Consider the following 18,825-nt stretch of genomic DNA (forward strand, 5'->3'; position numbering starts at 1 on the left):
AGTGAGAACTGTAGACTCTATTTCAAGTGCGGCAAGAGGTACTTGACCAAGGTGGTGGGTGAATTGGTGATCTGATGGTTTGAGAAATGCTGGACTTTCTTCATTACCCATTTTTTGTTTGACTTATTTGTGACTAAGAGACTTATATTATTGGTATCTTCTCTGATGCTTCATCTCCATTTAGACCAGGACCATTCAAATTGTGAGGTTTCTTTTTCAAGAGAACTTTGAGACCATCCTGGGAATAGATCCCCTATTCTCCTTGTAATGTTTTGCCACTTCAGAGTTTAGTATTGTCACTGAAAAGTATATATCTTTTAGTCTGTTGATGGTATGACATGTATAAATATTTGGGGTTGCAAAATAAACGTTGGTGAGGAACCCAAAATATAAGCTCTGTCATTGATAAATAGAAGCATTATTTTATTAACATTAACAAAGATGATAGAATCCTCCATAAAAACAGAAAATACTGAAATCACTCAGCATAATACTTTCATATTCAAAATCTGTAAAATTAACAATTATGGTATTAGATTTTATAGTCCAATACCAGTGAGACTAGGGTAATTGTCAGATGGGAGGTGATGCATTTCATTACATCAAATAAGAGTAAGAAATCATCTGTAAATGGTCTTTGGCTTGGCTTCGCGGACGAAGATTTATGGAGGGGGTAAAAAGTCCACGTCAGCTGCAGGCTCGTTTGTGGCTGACCAGTCCGATGCGGGACAGGCAGACACGATTGCAGCGGTTGCAAGGGAAAATTGGTTGGTTGGGGTTGGGTGTTGGGTTTTTCCTCCTTTGCCTTTTGTCAGTGAGGTGGGCTCTGCGGTCTTCTTCAAAGGAGGCTGCTGCCCGCCAAACTGTGTAGCGCCAAGATGCACGGTTTGAGGCGTTATCAGCCCACTGGCGGTGGTCAATGTGGCAGGCACCAAGAGATTTCTTTAGGCAGTAAATGGTAGCATATTATGAAATATTGATCAGTTCCATAGTTTCTGAAAGTGGCAAAGTAGGTAGATGGTGGAGAACTGGTGTGCTTCCCTACAGAGGCCAAGATGTCATATTAAAGAATATACATGCTAAGTCATCCTGATATGGGTGTAACATAATTGATAGTACTCCAATACTTGTGTGGAGCACAACATGCTTTTATTAGCTTACAATTAATGGCCAATATCTACAATGGTCTTCAGGTAAATTGGAGGTAAGGCAGGAAAACAGGGTTCATATCAGGACCAATGGGGGCAGAGCCAAGAGGGGGGCTTGTTGTCTAATCTATCCATAGACAGTGAATTCCAATTCACTGCAATCCCCCCTTCCTTCAGAAGAGAACCTGCAGGTGAAACCACAGTCCACGTTCAGCCACGTGAGCTTTTTACAATTATTTACAAGTTGAGTTTGTCTGGGGGGACTGGTTATTTTGGTTGAGCACCTTAGTACTGGTGAACTTTGCTCTTCCAGAACTTCCTGTGCCTCCTGTGGGTCTTGGATACTGGGACTCAAAGGGGGACTCGGGGGTTCAGGATCTGATGGTTTCATGTTTGGAACCATGTCATCATGCATGGTGTATTTGGAGGTTTCAGGCCTATTGTGGACATTGGGACCTTGGTTCCTGAAGGCGCCATATCTCTGATCGAGACCGCATCCTGCCTGCCTCCGGGTATGCCACATAGGCATACATCGGGTTTGCGTGCAGTCGGTGCACTCTCTTGACCGGAAAGTCTGTTTTGATTCTCCCCACGTGTTTTTTCACCAGGAATGGTCCTGATGTTGTTAGCCATGCTGGAAGAGTGATCCAAGACATGGATTTCCTCGAAAATGCAAACATTAGTTCGTGAGGAGTCGCATTGGTCGCGGTGCAGAGAAGTGATCTTATGCAGTGGAGCGCGGTGAGCAGAACCTCTTGCCAGCGTGAATATGGAAGGCCTTTAGACTAGAGGGCCAACTTTACAGCCTTCCAAACTGTTGCATTGTCCTTTTCAACTTGTCCGTTCCTCCGGGGCTTGTAGTTAATCGTCCTGCTTGATTCAATGCCTCTTATGAATAGGTATCGGTGTAGCTCTTCGATCATAAACGATGATCCCCGATCGCTAGGAATATAGCTGGGATACTGAGCTCTGATGACTGTGGCAGTGGAGGTGTCTGGACAGGGGATTGTGAACGGAAAGAGCGAGTACTCATCGATAATGTTAAGAAGGTACACGTTTCCATTGGTGGAAGGAAGGTTGTGTGCCGTGATGAAGTGAGCCATGCGGGTCACAATGGCCGTCTCACACATCGCGCAATCCCTGATGACTGCTTATCCCTCAGGACTGAATCATGAGAGGAGGGCCGAGCCCTGGAGGCTATCAGAATGGAAGACTTCTTGGGTGGCCGTTAGGTAAGACTGAAAGCACTCTAACCAGTAGGAGAATTCTTCTGGGGTCTCTGGGGACAGATGGTCGACCTGTTGCAGGCCTGGCTTCAATAGGGCTTCCATCCCAGTTCCAAAATCAAGCTAATAAAATTGTAACATGATTGATAGTACTCGGAGACTTGTGTGGAACACAAACTTGCTTTTATTAGCTTATAATTAACGGCCAGTATCTACAATGGGCTTCAGGTAAATTGGAGGTAAGGCAGGAAAACAGGGTTTATATTGGGACCAAAAGTGGCAGAGCCTAGATCACACATGTCAAACTCTGGCCCGCGGGCCAAATCTGGCCCGCGATATAATTATATTTGGCCCGCAAGATCATTTCAAAAATGTATTGGAGGTGGCCCGCTGGCTGCCGCGCCAGTATAGCACATGCACAGTAATACAACAAATCCCAGAATGCATTGGCGTCAGCCCCCACCTCCTCTGTTTACATTGCAGGGTCTCACCGTGGACTCTGGTTTTGGGGCCTGGCCGGTGTCAGGGGAAGCCAAGGCTGCTTCCCAGCGCCCGGAACCGAAGGCCTCGGGCCTGACCTCGCCAGGACCGTTGCCCACTCCCCCTCCCTGCCGGAGGCCGATCCGCGACTCACGGTGATGGGGCCGCTGATCCGCCGAGATGCCGCCCTGCAGCGAGAGCCGATGCCCCCGCACTGTCGTTGTCCAACCCGATCGCCTGCAAACCCCGCCCTCCCGCACACAGGCCTGAGTAAGGATTATGAACTTTAATCTCAGGATAAAACGATCTTCCAATAGTTTCATGCCACAGTGATAAATATATTCCTGGTTAAAAATGGTCCTGCACCTGGATACAAGCACATTAGGCATAAAACTTGAAAAGTGTGTAAATCAAAGGATATCTGTACCAATGGAAAAAGGGCATGGCAAATAACCCTGCTAGAGTTCATGCCCACAATCAGTCACCCATTTGATTGTTTCAGGAATCATGTTATTCTCCCACATTCTCAATAGCCCTCAGATTTTACTATTCGACAGCACACTAGCAACATTTGACAAATCCTCTCTAGAGAAATATTATTTATTGAATATTTTATTTCTCATTTATTAATGCTTCTGGAAAGAGTTTATCCAAAACTATTATTAAACATTTATTTTAATAAGAAAAAGTTTAACATTACATATGTTGAAAGAAGAGAAAACATGCAGATGTTGTTGAAAATTTTCAATAAATATCTAGTTCGACCCTCGACTTAGTCTAAGTTTTTAATTTTGGCCCTCCGTGAATTTGAGTTTGACACCCCTGGCTGAGATGGTTGTCTAATCTACCCATAGACAGTGAATTCCAGTTCATTGCAATGGGCAAATAAGGTTAGTATAAAGGGAAATATATTGGCATGTTGTGATGGGCCAATGAGCATATGTTTGTGCCTCTATTACTGAGTAAACTGATATTAAGAATAACTTCTGTTTTTATCCTTGCAGAATCAAGCAGCAAGTGCTGAGAAAGCCTGCTTTGAGCAATTACACATTTACACATTCAATAATTAGGCTGGTAAAATACAAGGTTGTCCATCAAAACCTTGACTGAGAGCATGGTAAGTTTTAATTATTATCAAATAATTCCGAATTTACTATTACGTGTGGATTTTTTTCGACATTTTAATCTATTTTAAAATCTATTTATTTCTTCTTTCTCAAATATCTTTCCTTTTTAACCTTACTTTGTATGCTTATTCATCTGAGCTCAGACCCTGCACATATAAGTGTTCTGTTATTTTGCTTGATTTATACAGATTTGAGGTGCAGTGTGCCCAGCACTGATTTTTATTTCTGATGTTCTGTTTATTTCTTTAGGGTGCCCAATAGTATGAAAGATGTTTTCCAACTGCATTATTCTTTTCTTTAAGACCCTATCAGTCTCTGTAGCCACTAGTCTGACAAGAGTTAGAGTTGAAGAAATCTACTAGAGACTGCATTTGCTCTTTATCAACTACAGTTCGGCATTCAACATCATCATCCCTTCAAAACTGATCAGCAAACTTCAAGACCTGGCCCTCAATACACCGCTGTGTAATTGTATCCTGGACTTCCTCACTTCCAGTCCAGATCAGCAAGGATTGGCAAGAACATTCCCTCCACAATCTCCATCAGTACAAGAGCAGCACAGAGCTGTGGTCTGAGAGACCCCTACTCTACTTGCTTTACATCTATATCTGTGTGGCTTGGTACAACAATAACACCATCTACAAATTTACTGATGATACACAGTAGTGGGTTGTATAAAAATGGGGCGATGAATCAGCATACGGAAAAGAGATGGAAATCTTGGCTGAATGGTGTACTAACAACAACCTCGCACTCAATGTCACCAAAACCAAGGAGCTGATTGTGAATTTTAGGAGGGTAAAATCAGGTATACAATACAGAGATAATTGGGGAATCAGAGGTGGAGAAGGTGAGCAAATTTAAATTCCTGGGAGTCACTACTTCAGAGTAGCTTTCCTGAACCCAACACACAAATGTCATCATGAAGAAAGCTCATCAGCACCTCTAATTTCTCTGGAGTTTGCGGAGGATTGTTATGGCATTTAAAATCTTGCCAAACCTTGACAGATGAGTAATGGAAAGTGTCCTGACCGGCTGCATCATGGCCTGGTATAGGGTCTGTGGTGATATGTCACCAGGGGTCATCCCGGTGACCTTGTATATAAAGCAGTCCAGAGTTACAGTCTAGCCTTCCAGGTTTGTCTTGCAGAGAGACAAGACCTCTTAGTGTACATATTAGTTTATTAAAGCTGTCTCATACTCGCACTGCTGGTGTGGTTATTGTCAGTACAGGGTCACCAATACTTCTGAGTATTCTTTTCTTTGGCTTGGCTTCGCAGACGAAGATTTATGGAGGGGTAAATGTCCACGTCAGCTGCAGGCTCATTTGTGGCTGACAAGTCCGATGCGGGACAGGCAGACATGGTTGCAGCGGAAAATTGGTTGTTGGTTGGGGTTGGGTGTTGGGTTTTTCCTCCTTTGTCTTTTGTCAGTGAGGTGGGCTCTGTGGTCTTCTTCAAAGGAGGTTGCTGCCCGCCGAACTGTGAGGCACCAAGATGCACGGTTTGAGGCGATATCAGCCCACTGGCGGTGGTCAATGTGTCAAGCACCAAGAGATTTCTTTAGGCAGTCCTCCTCTTCTGAGTGTAAAGCCCTGCAAATGGTAGTGGACACAGCCCAGTACATCATAGGCAAAACTCTCCCCACTGTGGTAGAACGTGGTACTGCAGGCAAGACCTCACTGCATTGGGCAGGCTGGCCCGCCTTCCATACCTGTAGCTCCTCCCCACAAGATCCCGAATAAAGTCTGATAGCCCTAGTCTCCTCCCTCATACCTGTCTTGGTCGTGCATGTGGAGGCACACTATGGTTTTCTGATTGTTACAGGCCCAGAAGACCCCAAAACCCAGCAGCAATAGAAATTCACCAAGACAAATGGTTACTTAAAGTTACTTTGAATTTTTTTTTAAACATAAAGCACAATCAAACTTTAACTTGTTACTATTAACTTAACCCCACATGCATGTGCATGAAATGTGTACAAGTTCAGAAAAGTTCTTTGATTCACAGTCCAATCTCACTTCTCACTCCTCCAAATTCACTGGTATCAGACAATTCTTATATAGTGCATAGATTTTAACATTTATGAATTTTTACCAAGCTCTGGTCCTTAAAGGTAATTTGTTACCGATCAGGAAGATTCTTGTTGGTTTTAGACAGATTTGTTGCTCGTTGGACACACACAAACTGATTCCCTCCGTCTTGCTGAAGAAACATGCCCCATCAGGGTTTTCCAAATGATAACCTCTTCTTCTGCAAGTCACCAGAGTGTTCCTTTTGTTACTTTATTTCAGGTGAAACACTCTAGCCAGCCATTTCGTCTCGTATGAATCACAAGGGGTTTCAACAGGCTGAACTCAGAACTCACAACCCGTCTTCAAAACAAGCTGCTAGCTTGTCATGACTGCAGAAACCAGTTCTCTCTCTCTCTCTCTCTCATAGAAAAAGCCTGTTTGGTCTCCTCTCTCTCTGCTTGCAAAATTACATGACCTTCTTAGAACTGCAAACTGCAACCAGACAGATTGCAACTCCGGACCTAATTTTCTGAGTCCATTCATCTGTTGCTTTCACATTACTCCACAGCATGTCCAATTAACACCTACTTGTGAAGTCTCCATAGATATTCTTCAAAGTTTTTTGCAAAGGCATTCAGAGCCTGGACTGTCTGGCTTGAGCAAAGCTCCGGCGTTTTAAATGAAATCTGTTTTGTGGTGTTTGTGACCTACACTACCCCAACAATCTATCTCCTTCAAGAACATATTTACATGCAATATGAAATATAATGTGTTGCATGATTAATAAAGCCTTTGATTAACTGCTTCGTGTCTGCGGGGTGGTCAATGATCGTGCCAGACTCACCATTGAGAAAATCTACTTGCTGCGCTGCCATCGGAGAGCTACAGCAACCATCAAGGATCCACATCTCCAGGACCTGATCTGTTCTAGTCGCTGCCCTCAGGGAAAAGATATAGGTGCCACAAAATTCATACCACCAGGTTAAGGAACAGTTGCTACTCCTCCACCATCAGACTCCTAAACAACTAACTCACTCTTATTTTGTATTTATCATTGAATATTTATTATCTGTATTGCACAATTTGTTTGCAATTCTTTCTTTGTTTACAGTTCTCACTTTTGGTGTATGTATCTTTTCTTTGTTTTTATTTTTTTTTATTTTTCACACTATGAACCATACTGACCAAAATACACACAAACATTTCCCTCTTGAATATACACAGTGTCATTTTCTCCCCTTTTCCCCCCTCCCTTTCCTCCCTCCTTCACCCCCCCTCCCCACCCACTCAACGTTCAACATTAAACAATGTCATCACACAATGAAAATAAACAAGAAATTTGTGTCTTCTACTTTTACATACTGGGTCAGTTCATTTCGTCTTCTTCTCCTTCTGTATGTATCTTTTCTTGAATACAGGTAGAAATTCTGCCTGGCCGGCAGGAAAAGGAATCTGAGGATTGTAGGTGATGACAAATGATCGGAACTCTGAACTTGTGTTACGGTGTATAGTTTTGGTTTCCACATTTCAGGAAGGATGGCGTAGCATTGGAGAGAGCACAAAAGAGATTCACCAGGATATGGTATGGAGGGCTAGAGATTGACTAAGCTGGCTTTGTTCTCACTGGAATGTAGCAGACCTGATAGAGGTTTATGAATTAAGAGGGGTATAGATAGGATAAATATATATATTTCCCCCCCAGGGCAGGGGAGTCTGGAATGAGAGGGTACGTGTTTAAGGAGAGAGGAGAAATCTCAGGGCTAACATGTTTTTCACACAGGCAGTGTGCCAGAAGAGGTGGTAAATGGGGATATAATTACAACATTTAAAAAGCGTTGAGGGAAGCACTTGCATTCGAACAGGGACAGAGAGGTCGAGTACAGTACAGAGACGGTGGGCATGGACCAGGCCGAGAGAGCCTGTACCTGAGCTGCATGAACTTCTATGCCGCAGTTTTCAGGCCAGGTCTCTGCAGCTGAAGAGGTGCCACTTGCCCCTCCACAACGACGCACAAAAATATCGCCTCAGTGGAGCCATCAGACAATATATTCCCTTCTCCCGACTTGCACCAGTCGACAGACATGCGCAGCGGAAGTCGAGGTGGGAGGGGAGGGGTCAGGATGCGTGACCCGGAAGCAGTTGCGCGGCCTCTGTCGATGTCAGTGGAGCCATCAGATAACATTTTCCCTTCTCCCGACTTGCACCAGTCGACAGACATGCGCAGCGGAAGTCGGGGGTCAGGAAGTGTGACCCGGAAGCAGTTGCGCGGCATCTGTCGATGGCATCAGCGATGGATCCCTACCCTCGGTCCTCCATCGAAGATGATTTCAACTATGGCACCAGCGTGGCGTCGGCCAGCGTCGATATCCGCATGGGTGAGGGCTGTGTCACGGAGAGAAGCCATTGCTGGGCAACGCCGTCGGGGCGGGTTGCTTGGCAGCTGATCGGGAAGCGGCCCACTGGGCGTCAACAGGAGAGGCCGCAGATCCTGGAGAAGGGGAGCAACACACAGGACCCCGAAGGAACGGCGGGTCACCCAGCATCCATGTAAAATGGAAACACTTCCGACGTGACATGGATGCTGCCTGACCCCACAACCCCCCCCGCCCATACCCCCCTCTCCCTCCCAATAACTCTCCGCCCATACCCCCCTAACTCCCAGCCCATACCCCCACCCCCCAATAAACCCTCCACCCATACCCCCCCGCCTATACCCCCAATAACCCCCTGCCCATACCCCCTCTCCCAATAACTCTCTGCCCATACCCCCCTCTCCCTCCCAATAACTCCCAGCTCATACCCCCACCCCCAATAAAACCTCCACCCATACCCCCCCACCTCTTCCCCCAATAACCCCCTGCCCATACCCCCTTCACCCTCCCAATAACTCCCAGCCCATACCCCCACCCCCCCAATAAACCCTCCACCCATACCCCCCCGCCTATACCCCCAAATAACCCCCTGCCCATACCCCCTTCACCCTCCCAATAACTCTCTGCCCATACCCCCCTCTCCCTCCCAATAACTCCCAGCTCATACCCCCCACCCCCCAATAAAACCTCCACCCATACCCCCCCACCTCTTCCCCCCAATAACCCCCTGCCCATACCCCCTTCACCCTCCCAATAACTCCCAGCCCATACCCCCCACCCCTCAATAAACCCTCCACCCATACCCCCCAATAACCCCATGCCCATAACCCCCCCCACCCACCCATTCCCCAATAACCCCCCCCCATTTTAGGTGTTGCTTTGCTGGACGTTAAAGCTGAAGTCCCAGATCCAGGCCACTCCGAGCTGCGATGAGATGCTGATGAATATATACTTCTGTCCAATTATCACTTTTAGTGTATTAAGTTGAGGTTCAGGTCCTTTCACAAAGCTGGGCTGTGATCCATAACCTCTGGATAAAGAGTATCAGCTGGAGAAGCTTGGAAGCCTATTTTTATATGTATGCAGTGTTGTTGATCGACAAGGTCCATTTTTGGGAGACCATTCGTCTGCATTTCGACGACATACAGAGCAATAAATTAATCTATAATTTGTAGATTGGAAAGTATGTAAAATGTAATTCATAGTTTTGAGATTAATAATATACAACCCTCAGGGTATACAATATTTTTGTCATAGAAATATTCCCTCACATTTTCACCATTTTTTTTCCCCTCAGGGTTTCTACGCAAGGTTTATAGCATCTTATCTGTACAAATTATTCTGACTACAGTAATGTCTGCTGTTTTCCTGCAAAACAATACTGTCAAAGAATTTGTTCATGCCAGGTAAGTAGTCCTTCCATTTTTGATATTCTTTCCTTTTTTGCTTTTTGTTTTGACTAATGTGAATTGTAATTCAATCATTCACACTATAGCATGTATAGTGTATCCAATTCTAACTCTTCCATCAGAAAATGTCCAGATATTCTAGATTTCAGATTTATTGTTAGAGTACATACATGATATCACATACAACCCTGAGAATCTTTTTACTGCAGGTGAGGCAGAATTGATAGCACAAAAAAACTGACCCTACGTACACATGTAAACAAATAAGAAATGTAAATAAACTGCAATACAGGGAGAAAAAAAGGATAAAGTGCAAAAGTAAGAGACCTTAAATGAGTCTCTGAATTTGTTGTCAAGGAGTCTGATGGTGGAGAGGTAGCGACTATTCCTGAACCTGGTAGTGCGAGTCTTGTGGCACCTTTACTCTTTCCTGATGGCAACAGTGAGAATAGATCTTGTGCTAAGTGGTGTGGATCCTTGATGATTTCTGCAGCGTTCCATGTAGATATTCTCAATGGTGGAGAGGGTTTTGCATGTAATGTCCTGGGCTGTGTTTACTGCCTTTTATAGAACTTTACACATTGGTGTCCCCATTTCAAACTGTAATGCAGCTGGACAGTACGCTTTCCACCACACATAGGTAAACATCTGTCAGGTTTTCCGATGTCATGCCAAAGCTCCGCAAACTCCTGAGGAAGTAGAGGTACTGACTTGCTTTCTTCACGATGCCATTATTGTGTTGGATGCAGGAAAGATCCTCCAAGATGGTGGATCTTTGCTCATCCTCTAATGTGGGAGTTTTAAAAATCTTTCCACAAAATTATATCAAATTGAATAAAAGTGTATATCTTTATAATATGCTGATTTATTTTCTTGTCTCACTTCTAGTCCATCATTGGTGTTAGTAACGGCTTTAGGATCTCTGGGTCTCATAATTGCTCTGGCAATCTACAGACATCAGCATCCTGTTAATTTGTATCTTCTGTTTGGGTTTGTAAGTACTCAACAAAATATTTGTATTGCAATTGTATAAAAACTTTTTAACTTCATATCAATTAGTTAATAAGTCCTGTTCGGGACTTTTTTGTTTAACTTAAAATCTCAGTTCTGTACAATTTTTCCTTACTGTGACCATTTATTCGGCATATTATCTAGAAGTTTCCTCAAGTTGACAGAATGTGCTTCTACCAAATTCTAGGATAAAAAGTTATTTGTGTCTTTTATGTTACATAAGAATGGGAGCTCAATTTTTATTGTAGGTTATTACCGGTATGTTTTTTATAAAACAGTTAGATGACACATGGTTCAACTCAATGAACTTGTGGAGTATTAGTACTAAATGGATATTTAACTTTCAATAGAGGCATTTATGCACGTTTCAAGTATTCTTTTTAATTGAACAATTATTTTGTACCCTCTAATGTTTTGAATTATTGATTGTCAAAGCTATTTTTCCAATATTTTTGCCTTTAAGGATAAAAGACATTGTTGAAAGCAACATGTGTCCCTCTGAAACAGAAGCAGATATCCTATGGGTTTAAAAGTCAACCATTAACTGCACTAAATGGTTTACAGAAGTTTTTAAGGGTTCCTCATCATCTTTCAGGTCTTTGAAAAAGTACTTATAAGAAGTGATTTAGCTTTATTTTAAAGCTAAATATTTAAAAAAATATAAATCTATCAAGCTGTTCTCCATTTCATTTGGAACATGGAAGATTCTTCACTTCAAATATACTTATCTGTCAGAATCTATGTTGTCCAATATCATTAAAGTCAAAAAATCCAATGATTCTCATTTTGAAAGTTTGCATTTACAGTTTGCTGGTGTAACAAATTTTGATGATACTCAACACCAACTGAAGAAAATATGTTTTTAATGTGTCTTAAATACTGACCTCTTATTCTAGATTCTACTATAGGAATGCCATGAGCAGCAATTTCTTACGGCCTTTTGAAACCTTTCAGCCTCTACACAAACTAGTCTGATTCCAAACTGAGGAAATCGTTCCAGTGAATGTTTGTTCACTGTGGATTTTTATCCAAATTGAGGAAATCATTCCAGTGAATGTTTGTTCACTGTGGATTTTTATAGAGACTGAAATTGCTGTATTCCTGCAGTAATCTCATCAAAATCTTGCAAAGTTCCAACAAATAAGATAAATCTTAATAGGATGTTGAAGACTATTGTTTCCTTTTAAAATTTTAGTAACATTTTGAAAATAATTACTTTACAGACGCTCCTTGAGGCTTCTACAGTGGCAACCATTGGTAAGGGAATTTTCTGGAGAAATTTTGGCTCATGAATATAATGTAACATTTAAGTTAATTAGCCATTTTTTAATGCAGTGGATCCTTTGGAAAAAGGGCATCTGCAACTTATTGACGTGACCATTCATAAGATTTAATTGTCTTAATTTGATTTTGTTACCACTGAAAAGAAGACAAGATCAGAACTAAAATTAGTCTGAAGAAGGTAAAATGCTGTCGACTATTCTTAGGATTTATGTTAGGGATGAGACCGAGTAGGATATCCATAACAAATCTAAATGTTTCTCATTTACTCAATTGTCAAATATCAGGTTATTTTGTGGCTGATCTCATTCTCTGTCCAATTTATCTTTAGTGGCAATAAACTGCATTTAAATTTATATTTATTCAGAATTTTCATCCCTAATCCAACATGCATTAATATTTTAACTTGTTTAAATTACCTGATGCTTTTATAGCATATATAATCAAATATCAGTATATTTATCATATGATTATACAGAACAACCCGATGAAACAGTGTTCTTCAGTCCACAGTGCAAACACACATGCAGATATAACACACATACAGAGAAGTACATAACATATCTACATATATTTAAAATAAGTATTACTAATAAATAGTGGTCTCAGAGAGTTGTTTTAGCAGTTCATCGGTCATTCAGCTGTCTCACTGCCCATGGGAAGAAGCTGTTCCTCAGCCTGGCTCAAATACTTCTGTATTTCTTTCCTGATGGGAGTGGCTGGAAGATGCTGCATGTGGGATGGTAATGGACCTCACTGACTTTACGAACCCTGTTTAAACAATGATCCCAGTAAATTACATAGCCGGGTGTGGGGGAGGGGGGGTGGAATTATGTACTGAATTTCACATTTATAATATTTGTTTTAAAAAGCACGTAGTAACTTGTTGATGTAAATTATAATTCCAACTTCTAATTGCCTGGTCATTTTTATAACATTAGAATTAAATAAAGGTGCAAGGAGAGTCAATAAAAATTGCTAATTACTGAGTACCACTACTGAGAATCCATTAAAAATATAATCAGCTATTTTTTCTATGCATTTGGTTTAATATTTTAAATTTTTGCATTCTTAAACACATGGCTGATTCTGCTTACTGAAGAAAAGGTTTCCAACAATTATCCCTCATCTCAAACTGTACAAACAAAATAACATTCAAATGATTGATATGTTCTGAATACCATTTATCCCTTCTTACATATATTGTAAGAATTTAGTCTATTCTTCTGGAAAACCTTGTTTGGTAATCCCTTCTTTGTCCTTCTTAAGACTCAAAAGCTAGAGTCAGTAACATGTCTGACATTTAATTTCATCTGTTCTACTCAAATTTAAAAATGCATCCATATTCAGGAATTTTGCAGTAAGATTTATTTGAATGATTTGGTGAGTTTATTCCTTAAAGGCATTTGGAAGATCCCCATGAGTTAAGTATGGTATATTTTTCTTTCATTATCTAGTTCTTGATAACTTCAACTTGACTTTTTTTTAAAAAAGCCTCTGTTCTAACCCTTTGCATCTATGTTATGCCATTAATGACAGCTATCTTAAGCAACATATGTTTGACTTTATATTGTCTTTAGTCCTGAAATCCTTCTCTCTCCAATGGTATCTGTAATGATAGATTTGTTTGCACCGTTAAAATTAATATGTCTATGATAAAATTGGAATTATGTAGAAACCCATTCTATATTCTTTAATGGTTCTTTTCTGTATGGTCCTTTTAGAAACCGCCTTTCATGTTTGATGTGTTTGCTCCCACATCTGAAACAAGAATTCAGTAAAATGTTTTCTCATCATAAACGTATATAAGTGAATGTTGCTTCAGAGGTTTAAACAATGATCCCAGTAAATTACATAGCCGGGTGTGGGGGAGGGGGGGGTTTGCGGGGGAGGAATTATGTACTGAATTTCACATTTATAATATTTCACATGTACCTGTGAAAATTAATTTTTAACCTGTTCTTTTTCATTTTTAGTCACTTTCTATGATTATTCGGTAGTTCTGCAAGCATTTGTTCTTACAACAACTGTATTCATTGCTTTGACTGTCTACACGTTTCAGTCAAAAAGAGATTTCAGTAAATATGGAGCAGGGTATGTGTACTTTATAATAGTTCATTTATTCCTCTTTTAGGAGACTTGGGTGTCCCTTCCAGAATAAATTTGCAGATAACCTGTTTTGGGAATTACCAATCCTTATATGCCCTGAAACCACATCCTCTGTGATTGAGTATTTTCATTTGGAAATCCTCTTCCTGACCAACTAACACATGTCATGTGATTCTCTAATGATTGAAGTTTAGGACACAAACTAATAAATCTCACAATAAATAACTTTATAAACTTTATTGTACAATGGTTATTAGCAGTTTTAGTTGAATTGGATGTTAATTCAGGCACACATTATGGTAATTTACGACATCCTGCCTTTGCACATTGGTTAAAGTACTGAAGGGCTACCCTTGCAATTGAAATCATATCAAAATAAAGGTATTTTTCTAAGAAGTCCAATGGGATCGAGGACAATTAGCTTACATTCTGGTTTTGTGGATTCTGAGGTGTCAAATGAAACTAGACTGGGAACTGCAGACTCTTCCACAAGGAGTAGGGGGTGTCCAGTAGGCTGGATAAGGGGACATTTTGTGAGATCGTGCATGTCTTCCATTTCTTTTTCCCCCCCTCCTCTTCCCCCCTCATGTCTTCCATTTCTTAAGCATGATTGCAATGTTCTCAATACTATTCCAAATGCTCTTCTACTTTTGAGTATTTATGGGCCTGAGGTACCTAGGAATCAGTGAGGATGTTGCATACTTGAATCTTTCCTTCAGTTTGCTATATAGTCTCCCACCATAGATAGGCCTTGGAATAGAATGCCTGTTTTGGGAGTCTGATGTAAGACAAGCGAATGATATGGCTGATGCAAGATAGAATCATTTAGGTTTCAGTGCTGGGAATATTGGTCTGTAGAGAATGCTGGTGTCAGTTGCAATCAATTTGGAAGATTTTGCAGAGAGGCTAAAACTGGGGTATAAGTATACAGCTGAAACTGAGGGTCAGGAAGTGACAATCTGACAAATAGTGTGGAGATTTGAGAATATGGGCCAAGTGTGTGATTGGAGACATGGGATGCAAATGTCGCCCAGATGTAAAGCTGTTAAGTTACAGCCTTGAGGAAGTAGAAGTGAAAAATGTCAAAGCTCCACATAAATATTGATAATGAATGTCTTCACTGTTGGAGCTACATAGTTTTTTTTAAAATTAGTTTGTAATTATTTTAATTGAGAAAAATAGGATATACGTGGTAAATGGGAGAGCATTGATGAATACAGAAGAGCAGAAAGATTTAGGAGTAACGGTACATCGTTCCCTGAAGGTAGAAACTCATGTGAATAGGGTGGTGAAGAAAGCTTTTAGTATGCTGGCCTTTATCAATCATTGCATGGAATATAGGAGTTGGGAGGTGATGTTGAGATTTTATAAGACGTTGGTGCGGCCTAATTTGGAGTTCTGTGTGCAGTTCTGGTCGCCTAATTATAGGAAGGATATAAACAGAGTGGAGAGAGTGCAGAGAAGGTTTACCAGAATGTTACCTGGGTTTAAGCATCTAGAGTATAGGGAGAGATTGGACAGATTAGGTCTTTATTCTTTGGAGCGTAGAAGGTTGAGAGGGGATTTGATAGAAGTATTTAAGATGATGAAAGGGATATACAGAGTTGATGTGGATAGACTATTTCCGTTAAGAGGAGGAAAGATTAAAACAAGAGGACATGAGTTAAGAATTAAGGGGCAGAGGTTTAGAGGTAACATGAGGGGGAACTTCTTTACTCAGAGAGTGGTAGCCGTGTGGAATGAGCTTCCGGGAGAAATAGTGGCGGCGGAGTCAATTGTATTATTTAAGAAAAGGTTGGACAGGTATATGGATGAGAAGAAGATGGAGAGTTATGGGCATTGTGCAGGGAGGTGGGACTAGAAAGGGGTGTTTGGTTTGGTGCGGACTAGAAGGGCCTAATGGCCTGTTTCCGTGCTGTAATTGTTATATATGTTATATATTATATAAAAGCTAAGTAATGCAGTAATGAGTTATCCTGTGAAATTATTTAGCGGATGAGCTTTGCAGAATATTTTGTAAATACCAATATGTATCACTGGATAGAGATCTTTTACAGTAGCTTTGCATTCAGCTCATAAGCCAAACTTTTTAACCAACAAATAATTTGATTATTTAACCTAAAAAATCTTTTTGTGCAACATTGCAATATAGGTTGTCTTCCATGTCATGCATTCTATTAGCACTCATTTTTAATCTTAAAATTCACTGTTCAAGAAATTGTCGTGCATTATAACTTGCAGTTTACACTGCCCAAGCAGCCAGATGCAACTTTATGTTTAAAGTGTAATCATGTAATCTGCACAGAACAATGACTAAATATCTTTATTTTATTTTGCCTGCCTTTAGCCTCTTTGCATGTCTGTGGATTTTGATCCTGGCTGGATTTTTTCGAGTAAGTTGTTCTTTGCAATTGTTTACAATAAATCTTTAAAAAATACTCCTTTAAATATCAATGTTGTAATGCTTAGAAATTTTAACAAATAAAAGCAAGTGCCAGATTTTAATAAAGCACCAGGCATTTTTAAATTCCATCACTGGATTTATATAGAATTTTCCAGTCGCATTTGGGGAGTACGTTTTCAGTTAATCTGACACAGAAGCAATGGCCTACAAAATGAATGATTACCCTATACCACTGAGTTATCCTGGATAACGAGTTTGATCCTTTTCATTGAAGATCAAATATATGGTACTCAATTCTTACAATGAAAGAATAATACTTTGTGCTTTAACTGATTGAAACATAGAATGGTACAACACAGGCCCTTCAACCCATGATCTCTGCACTAGACACAATGCCCAAACTAAATCTGGAAGTAGAATGACCATGATATTGATGGAGAACAGTCTCACGTGCTTTACATTCCAGCTGGAAAACATTTTCTTAATTTATAATTCTTGATCCATTCATCTGTTGCATGACATGGAACAACACAAGTTGAAAATACCCTGTCAGAAATGCCCCATATAATCATATACAGCACAGAACAGGCCAGTTTGGCCCTACTAGTCCATGCCGGAACAAATCCCCACCCTCCTAGTCCCACATTTTTTCCAGAAATGTTTTTTCCTTAAAAAAATGTATAAAGAAATACAAAAACAGTGCATGTAAACAGTGTTTACATTCACTGAAACCTCATCTAGACTTTCATAATTTTGTGAAGTCTGTACATTCATAGTGTCATCAAGTTAATACATTCCATTTACAAAGCACCAATGCTACTTGTGGACTCTGTACAAAGTGCCCTCAGATGTTAGAGCTGTTACTTGAGAACTATCCCCCTCCATGCCTAATGGCCATTGGACCTTGGATTGCAGTTCTTCCCCAAAAATACTTTGCGTGTCTGTAGCTGGTACTCCTGCAGTCTGGAATGCATCAGGTGGCAGGGTTCACTTTTGGACATTTCATTGCCCTGTTTCAGGCAAACTGAAGTGCTCCTTTCTCACGGCTGGTGGTCTTCCTCAGCACTTGATGCTTTTCTTTGTCTGCTTCCCTGGTTAAGTTGAGAACCGATAAACTGGATAAACAGTCATGGTGCTAATGTCACTTCTGAGTCAATCCCAAATAACTAGTTTCATGTGCTTTTGAAAGTTCTTTCTGCCTTAGTATGAAAAGGCAAGCTAGCATTGGGCTAATTTTAACTCCATACAATCAAAATGTAAACTGCATCGTCAGATAGGAATGTGTCTTATTTCACCCGATGTGTCTACCAAAGAAGATTCCTGATCCTTTATATCTTCTTCTTTGACTTCAGCTGTTCTTCTTCAGCGAAACAATGGAACTTGTCTTTGCTTGTGCAGGAGCTCTACTCTTCTGTGGCTTTATCATCTATGACACCCATGTACTAATGCACAAGCTTTCACCTGAAGAATATGTACTGGCTTCAATTAACTTGTATTTGGATGTCATTAATCTCTTTTTGCATATTCTCCGAATCCTACAATCAGTTAACAAAAAGTAACAGCTGAATATAATAATCAAGAAAGGGATCAAATATGTCTCAATAACTAAAATTTATGAAAGAATGCACTTTCTCTACAAACCTCCTATTTTGATCTTATTAAATTAGTTTTTAATTGATTGTATTGTAGTATATTCACCACCTGATGTAGATAATTTTGAGCATAATAAGCTTGTACAGTTTTTCATTGTGAGTAATCGGGAGCACTTTTGGAGAGTAGCTTCATGAACAGTTATTAAAATTGCAGTGTGTACCAATCAGTCTTAAATCCAGCAGCATTTTGTAAGCTTTGTTTGGTTTTCAATTTAGATTTTAAAACTTCTCTGGATTGTTTCTCTGCATGGTAAAGTGTTCTTGAACTGGAAAAAAATCATTGAGATGTGGCATTGTTCTTATAACTTTTTGTGAAACACTTCTATTTACTTAGGATTTTGATTCATAAGCATTCAAGTAATATTGTGTATAGATTATTTTTGTCTATTTGGATGTATTTCCCTTTAAATAAAATATGAGTAACTTGTCCTTTCTGTTTAACTGTTCATTTGAAAGGAACACTTTGTGTATCTTAAGTTCTAAACAATCAATTATGGAAAAAAAATATTTGTAATTCAAGCAGTTTAGTCCTTTTTCCAGTGCTGGGCAAGAATAATTAAAGTGACAAGTCGCCAGACAAGGAGAATGGAGA

General features: G+C 40.4%; 2 protein-coding genes and 1 long non-coding RNA gene across 4 annotated transcripts in view; 2 read left to right on the forward strand and 1 right to left on the reverse strand.

Annotated features, from left to right (window-relative positions):
- helb (helicase (DNA) B) overlaps nucleotides 1-8,090 on the reverse strand; it is an 83,861-nt gene extending 75,771 nt beyond the window's left edge. The window contains exons 1-2 of one of the 2 annotated variants that reach the window (XM_069903986.1): nucleotides 7,921-8,090; nucleotides 7,358-7,447 (exon numbers count right to left, since the gene is read on the reverse strand). In XM_069903986.1, coding sequence (XP_069760087.1) covers nucleotide 7,358 — 1 coding nt within the window. In that variant the 5' untranslated portion in view covers nucleotides 7,359-7,447; nucleotides 7,921-8,090. Of the gene's footprint in view, nucleotides 1-7,357 lie in introns of both variants that reach the window. The other variant, XM_069903985.1, reaches the window with a different exon arrangement.
- On the forward strand, nucleotides 1,767-5,180 carry LOC138746116 (uncharacterized). Its single transcript, XR_011346710.1, has 4 exons — nucleotides 1,767-1,889; nucleotides 2,048-2,380; nucleotides 3,859-3,971; nucleotides 4,231-5,180. It is a non-coding gene; the product is annotated as an uncharacterized lncRNA (long non-coding RNA).
- A 122-nt stretch (nucleotides 8,091-8,212) lies between the features above and the next one.
- Nucleotides 8,213-18,662, forward strand: tmbim4 (transmembrane BAX inhibitor motif containing 4). Its single transcript, XM_069903993.1, has 7 exons — nucleotides 8,213-8,370; nucleotides 9,665-9,773; nucleotides 10,665-10,770; nucleotides 12,011-12,044; nucleotides 14,045-14,162; nucleotides 16,525-16,570; nucleotides 17,934-18,662. The coding sequence occupies exons 1-7, from the start codon at nucleotides 8,274-8,276 to the stop codon at nucleotides 18,138-18,140; spliced, it is 717 nt and encodes a 238-aa protein (XP_069760094.1). The 5' UTR covers nucleotides 8,213-8,273; the 3' UTR covers nucleotides 18,141-18,662.
- Nucleotides 18,663-18,825: the final 163 nt, after the last annotated feature.

The sequence above is a fragment of the Narcine bancroftii genome, chromosome 11, assembly GCF_036971445.1.
Source record: "Narcine bancroftii isolate sNarBan1 chromosome 11, sNarBan1.hap1, whole genome shotgun sequence".
NCBI lineage: Eukaryota > Metazoa > Chordata > Chondrichthyes > Torpediniformes > Narcinidae > Narcine > Narcine bancroftii.

Coding starts and splice junctions, on each gene's coding strand:
- tmbim4 (XM_069903993.1), top strand. CDS start 8,274: ATGGCATCAGCGATGGATCCCTACCCTCGGTCCTCCATCGAAGATGAT. Junction 8,371..9,664: donor CAGCGTCGATATCCGCATGG/GTGAGGGCTGTG, acceptor TTTTCCCCTCAG/GGTTTCTACGCAAGGTTTAT. Junction 9,774..10,664: donor AAAGAATTTGTTCATGCCAG/GTAAGTAGTCCT, acceptor TCTCACTTCTAG/TCCATCATTGGTGTTAGTAA.